General features: G+C 44.9%; 1 protein-coding gene across 1 annotated transcript in view; it reads left to right on the forward strand.

The window, feature by feature from the left end:
- ORC4 (origin recognition complex subunit 4) overlaps window positions 1-7,098 on the forward strand; it is a 35,360-nt gene extending 28,262 nt beyond the window's left edge. Inside the window, exons 11-13 of the mRNA XM_018566776.1 lie at window positions 2,048-2,143; window positions 4,322-4,389; window positions 6,884-7,098. Of these exons, the coding sequence (XP_018422278.1) occupies window positions 2,048-2,143; window positions 4,322-4,389; window positions 6,884-7,066 (347 nt within the window). The 3' untranslated portion in view covers window positions 7,067-7,098. The remainder of the gene's footprint in view (window positions 1-2,047; window positions 2,144-4,321; window positions 4,390-6,883) is intronic.
- The last annotated feature ends 367 nt before the right edge of the window (window positions 7,099-7,465 follow it).

Raw genomic sequence — 7,465 nt, forward strand, 5'->3', positions numbered from 1 at the left:
AATTTTTGTTTCTGGTGTCCTTCGACAGCTCTTTGGTCTTCACCATAGTGGAGTTTGGAGTGTGACTGTTTGAGGTTGTGGACAGGTGTCTTTTATACTGATAACAAGTTCAAACAGGTGCCATTGATACAGGTAATGAGTGCAGGACAGAGGAGCCTCTTAAAGAAGAAGGTACAGGTCTGTGAGAGCCAGAACTCTTGCTTGTTTGTAGGTGACCAAATACTTATTTTCCACCATAATGTGCAAATAAATTAGTTCCAAATCAGCCAATGTGATTTGTCTGGATTTGTTTCTCATTTTGTCTCTCATAGTTGAGGTCATCTTTTTAAGTGGGAGAACTTGCACAATTGGTGGCTGACTAAATACTTTTTTGCCCCACTGTAGCACTTCTCTTCTTACTAAGGTGGTGGTGGTGGGTGCCGTAGGCTTTCATAATGGAGCTACCATTTCAGGCACAACAGAAATGTCTTTTTCTACATGTCCCAGCTTGTAGTATTATGAAGTTCTGCACCTTACCTGTGAGCTCGGCCCCTTTTGTCCTGTCACAAAGAAAAATCTTTTCCCTCACAGCTCTACATACAGGATATGTCAACTTGGAAGTTTTATGCCTTCCTCCTTTTCATCGGCTGTGATACTTCTGTTCCACAAAGAGCATAGAGGATAGTGTGTAGCGTGTGGTGACCCAACGCAACCTATTAGTTTCTGGCTTGTTGGACCAGTTAAAACGTGTCCTGCATTCCATATAATACAACACTTTACATGAAGAGCTTTGTCTTTCAAGTGCTTTAGGCACTATAGTACATCATGATGGCGATACATGTGATGTCCACCCCAAGTTCCCCCTTGCACTGACCCTCCCTTATATATAAATGTAATGCCTCATTTGCATATTAACCTCTCCTTTACTAGTGTCCTAAAAGTTTAACTGTTGTACACACCTCACTCTTCTGCACATAATGTATAGCACCATACCTTCCATGATTCTCTCCTGCACATACTACCGACTATAATATCTCTCCGCCTGTATATACTATATACCACGGTACTATTCTCCTGCACATACTACCCCCTATAATATCTCTACGCCTGCATATACTATATACCACGGTACTATTCTCCTGCACCTATTACCCCCTATAATATCTCTACGCCTGTATATACTATATACCACGGTACTATTCTCCTGCACCTACTACCCCTTATAATATCTCTACACCTGTATATACTATATACCACAGTACTATTCTCCTGCATATACTACCCCCTATAATGTCTCTGTACACCTGTATATACTATATACCACTGTACTATTCTCCTGCACCTACTACCCCCTATGTCTATACACCTGTATATACTATATACCCCGGTACTATTCTCCTGCACATACTACCCCCTATAATATCTCTACACCTGTATATACTATATACCCCGGTACTATTCTCCTGCACATACTACCCCCTATAATATCTCTACGCCTGTATATACTATATACCACTGTACTAATCTCCTGCACATACTACCCCCTATAATGTCTCTACACCTGTATATACTATATACCACGGTACTATTCTCCTGCACATACTGTCTGCTGTCCTACCCTCTGCACAACACAATTTTACGCAGCCTTATGAATATGCACTTCCTTGTGTCACAGCTCTCGCAGAGCCTGTCTTCTGAGCTACAATGCAATATGTTAACTTCCTAAAATGTAACATCATTGCTTGCTGGAAGCAATGCATGATGGGATATGTAGTGTTGACAAATCAGTATGACATCAAGCAGCAAGAAGAGAGATACAAAGCACACTGGGGATCCAGGAAGGTGTTGGAAGTGATGGGCAGATGGAAGGCAGCACTCACTACATGAAGGATTTTCTCAAGTAAGCTTTGATTGTAATATCAGAAACAACTCTACTATGTATTCCTATTACAATGCTGATTTGATAACAGGAGAGGATATGCCGGGACTTTACTCCTCCTCTAAATCACTACCTACAAAACATGATTGGTTGATGGCTGTTCATGGTGGTTCTCCGTCTTGTCTGCAGGGCTGTCCATTCTGGAGATGTGTTTAGTAATCGCTATGAAGCACTTGCAAGACACCTACCAAGGGGAGCCCTTCAATTTCCAGATGGTTCACAATGGTGAGATCGGTTTTTCTGCGGTGGATTGCATCCATGTGGTTCGCTGTTATTCCCTTCCTCCCATCTTCTCAATATCCTTGTGATGTAACTCAGAGCAACCAGTCAGATTTCATCGTACAAATAGGTTAATGGAAGCTGAACACCTAGGGGTCTATTCACAACGCTGCCGAGGGCAGCCGAGTGAATGACCGATCAGAAGTGAACTGTGGGTTCATCCCTAACTATATATTGTCAGACGATCTGGAGTCTAATGGAAGAGCACATTATTGTTCTAAACTGACTAAAAATACTTTTACTACAACTTGATAATTGAAGTCATTCTTCACTCAAAGTATTGCGTATAAATCCTCCCTGTGTCTGTGTCCATCCCTCTTTACAGCATAGATAACATAGAACATCATTAGGGCTGCGCTAACGATTATTTTCATAATCGATTAGTTAGCCGATTTATTAAGTTCGATTAATCGGATTTAAAAAAAAAAAGGCTCCAGTGATGGACTACTAGTTTGTACTGAGATTGTAGTCCATCACGGCAGCAAGCTTGGAGCGGTGGAAATAAAAAAAAAAGTGTGGTGTGCAATATAGTACATTATACAGCGCAATGCAGAATACCAGCCGCTATAGAGGAGTACAACAAATTGCAGCAATAGTACATTATACATACAGTGTACAGGTGAAACTCGAATAATTAGAATATCGTGCAAAAGTAATTGCAGTAAGTGCTGCAAAAGGGGCCCAAACAAAGTACTGAGTACATATGCATGCTTGTACTTTAGGTCCGATATTGTTCTATGTACAATCCTTGTTTTATTGATTGCATGTAATAATCTACTTTTTTGAGGTTGTGGATTTGGGGTTCTTGGGGTTTTCATGAGCTGTAAGCCATAATCATCACAATTATGACAAATCACGGCTTGAATTATCTTGCTTTGCATGTAATGAGTCTATCTCATATACTAGTTTCACCTTTTAAGTTGCATCAGTGAAATAAATGAACTTTGCACGATATTCTAATTATTCGAGTTTCACCTGTATAATGTATTGCTGGGATTTGTAGTCCTCTATAGCTGATGTTACATATACAGCACAATGTACCATCAGCAATAGAGGATGACAAATCCCACTACCCCAGCAATACATTAATACAGCACCATGTGGGGGGGGGAGGAGAATGCAGGCTTACCCGAGCAGCTTGTGGGCCTGTCTGCTGCTTCCCCCATATGCCTGCTCTTCCTTCATTGTGCCCATCGTGAGTGGGCGGCGAGTCTGTGAGGCGGGGAGATGCGGCTTGCAGGGAGGAGAAGAGGTGAGTCAGTATGGCGGGGAGGAGTCGTGTTGTGCGGCACGGTGGGGAGACGTGTCGCGCGGCGAACAGGGCCAAGTCACACCAAGAGTGAGGGAACTCACTGCGAGGAGAGGAGCAGCGGCGTGTGCGGTGGGAGTAGCTTCTTCGGCGGGTCATGTGTGGACCCCCGAACAGGCTAACCTATCGATAGCAGACTAATCGACGTAATCGATTAACTGTTGCAGCTCTAAAAATAATAGAGGAAGCCCCTACTGCATTAAGGGAGCTAGGGATGCACTGATTCCAGTTTTTCGGTATCGAGTACTCGCACCGATATTTATATTTCAGTACTCGCCGATACCGAGTACCAATTACCAGTACTTCCGGTAGCATAGAGCTGGCTTCCCGGGCAATCAGCCAATTAGCATTGAGGCCGGCCAAACAGATCTGACAATATGGTGACACAACTTCCACCCTCGGCAGCATTCATTAACGTACCACAGATGTCCCTCGTGTGCAGCGCCTCACGGATGGAGGAGGAAGAGGCGACGTGCGGCCTGACTGGCACTCTGGTGCCACGAAGGTCCTCCCAAGGCTGCCTGTGTTTGAAAATGTAAAGCGCCGGTATCAGCACTTAGTATTGGGTCTTTTTCAGGAGTACTTGTGAAAGTGCCCGGTATCGGCAGAGATATTGATACTGGTATCAGTGCATGCCTAATTTTTAAGGTTTAGCTCCTGAGTTTAGTGTCACTTTAACACCTCAATATGATAGCCAGGCAACTAGCATTGTTAGAAGGCTAGGTTAATCATTGCAGTCTACACAGCCCCTCAGTACAGTATACACCGCGACTTTGTGCTGACACGTTTATTTGTATACCTTTCTTTTGCTGCAGAATTCCAGAAGTTCATTCAGAGGAAGGCTCATTCCATGTACAACTTTGAGAAGCCTGTGGTGTTGAAGGTAAGATGTGTCCATCATTCACGGTGTTTGGGATTAGGGATGATCTAGTGCTACTGAGGATGTTGGGCTACCTCATAGTATAGTCCTGCACATGATTCATGATGCTGTAAGTACACACCGCCATCTGGTGGAAACATTATAAACTGCGGGTCTCTAGTATTTTCTTTTGTGTGACATTTTAAATTACTATAATAGATTTTTTTCTGTTGCTTAGTTTTATTATTGAAGATGTTTAAAAACGATGCACTGAAACAACGATACACCTCCCTTACCCAAAGATGATCACACACTTTGTATAGGAAATAAAACTTGGGAAAAACAAATTAAAAAGATGCTATACAATACCTTAAAAACCAACTACACCGTTCTGCCCCCAGACCTCGGCATGTTTGTTTTCTGTATACATACAGAATTGTAAGCCCTCAGGGGCAGGGCCCTCCTTACCATCTTGTCTTGTGATTGTATTGTAACTGTAATGTCTTATATTGTAAAGCGCTGCGCAAGCTGTTGGCGCTATATACATCCTGTATAATAATAATTAGGGCTGCAGCTAACGATTATTTTCATAATCGATTAGTTGGCCGATTATTAAGTTCGATTAATCGGTTAAAAAAAAAAGGCTCCAGTGATGGACTACTAGTTTGTGGTGAGATTGTAGTCCATCACGGGAGCAAGCTTGGAGCGGTAGAAGTAAAAAAAAGAGTGTGGTGTGCAATATAGTACATAATACAGCGGCGCAATGCAGAATACCAGCAGCTATAGAGGAATGTAGCAATACTACATTATGCTCTGTATATATACATTTGCGCTGTATATAATGTATTATTGCTGGGATTTGTAGTCCTCTATAGCTGGTGGTATTCTCCATTGCGCTGTATAATGATTATACTGCGCAATGCAGATTACCACTGACCAGTTATAGAGGAACTACAAATCCCAGCAATAATACATTATACAGCGCAATGGAGAATACCACCAGCTATAGGAGGAACAACAAGTCCCAGCAATAATTCATTATACCGGGTGTTTAATATATTATTGCTGGGATTTGTTGTTCCTCTATAGCTGCTGGTGTTCTACAGTGTGCCGCTTTTTTTTTTAAACAGGAAACATTAAAACAGGTCCCCGTTACCTGTTTCTGAACCCTTGTAAGTCACCGCGGCGTCGGCGTGCTCTGCGAGCGTGTGTCCGGCTTGTGTGGTGAGCGTGGCATATACGTGGCATATACGTGGCATGGTCGTGGCGTCCGCGGCGTGCGTAGCGTAACTCGTACCTATTCCACCACAGCCCCCCTGTACTCCTGTTCCACACCGGCACCCCCACACAACTATTCCACCATTTCACGCCAATACACCTGTTCCTCGCTGCACCTTCATACACCTGTTCCACCGCTTCACACCCATACAACTGTTCCACACAGCACCCCACAAACCTATTCCACTACTGCACCCATACACCTGTTTCACACAGCACCCTTGTACACCTGTTCCACCACAGCACCCCCACACACCTGGTCCACACTGCACCCCTATCCACCACTGCCTCTCCACACAGCTGTTCCACACTGCACACCTGTTCCACCACAGCACCCCCACACACCTGGTCCACACTGCACCCCTATCCACCACTGCCTCTCCACACAGCTGTTCCACACTGCACACCTGTTCCACCACAGCACCCCCACACACCTGGTCCACACTGCACCCCTATCCACCACTGCCTCTCCACACAGCTGTTCCACACTGCACACCTGTTCCACCACAGCACCCCCACACACCTGGTCCACACTGCACCCCTATCCACCACTGCCTCTCCACACAGCTGTTCCACACTGCACACCTGTTCCACCACAGCACCCCCACACACCTGGTCCACACTGCACCCCTATCCACCACTGCCTCTCCACACAGCTGTTCCACACTGCACACCTGTTCCACCACAGCACCCCCACACACCTGGTCCACACTGCACCCCTATCCACCACTGCCTCTCCACACAGCTGTTCCACACTGCACACCTGTTCCACCACAGCACCCCCACACACCTGGTCCACACTGCACCCTGAGTGACTGACAGCTGGCTCTGCCTAACTAGAGGCAAAGCCAGCTGTATCCGCCCCCCTCCCCCGTCCGTTCCTCCACTCAGCTCTGGAGGATCAAGGAGGGTGGGGGGAGGAGAGAGATCCCTGCTGTCAGTCACGGCTCTCTGCAGGGTGATGATCGGAAAGTGAGCGAGCTACGGTATGTGTTCGCTCACTTCCTGATCTATAACAGTTTCATTGTCACAGGTCGGCGCGAACTATGAAGTTGAGTGAAATTCACTCACCTCATAGTTCTCTAACACATGTTTATAATGTATGAACAATTAATTTCTTCTTTCCTGCAGTTATTGCACATGTCCAACTTGTATAGAATATGAATTTAGCAGAAGCGCTTGCTCTCTATCATTAAACATTTGTCTGACTTTAGTAAGATGCATTTCCTTTCTCTTTCAGGCTTTTGAACATTTGCACCAGCTAGAGCTGATCAAGCCAATGGAAGGCCTTTCTGTTCGGACTCAGAAAGAATATCGGCTGATGAGGCTGCTTCTGGATAACAGCCAAGTACTGGAAGCTCTTCAGAAGTATCCCAATTGCCCGACCGATGTGCGGCAGTGGGCAATGTCTTCACTCAGCTGAGAGGCTCTGCTTTCTGTTCATTATAAAGCAGAAACTTAGGGCTACAAGATATGTAGATGAAGCGAGTGATACACTTTGGATGACTCCTGGTAAGCCCGATCTGACATCAGGTCCCAGCAATGTCCATCTCTCTGTGTGCTGTGCTAGATCTGGCCAGTTGTGGGCTCAGCCCCTGTAAGACATATGAGAACAAATTCAGGGCGGCTGGACTTTGCAGCTGAAGATCTTGGGATAAGGGATGTGAAGATTAAAGCAAAGCACTTTGTTACATTCACTTCCCCTCGGTGCCGAGATCTTGTCATTTTACTGGTGTCTTCTCTAAAAAATATATATTTTTCTAGACTGACATTGGCATCATTTATTGGGGCCGATTTATATGCAAAGAATGTGTATTGGAGT

This window comes from Nanorana parkeri, unplaced genomic scaffold, assembly GCF_000935625.1.
Source record: "Nanorana parkeri isolate BGI_ZX_2015 unplaced genomic scaffold, ASM93562v1 scaffold974, whole genome shotgun sequence".
In the NCBI taxonomy this organism is placed as follows: Eukaryota; Metazoa; Chordata; class Amphibia; order Anura; family Dicroglossidae; genus Nanorana; species Nanorana parkeri.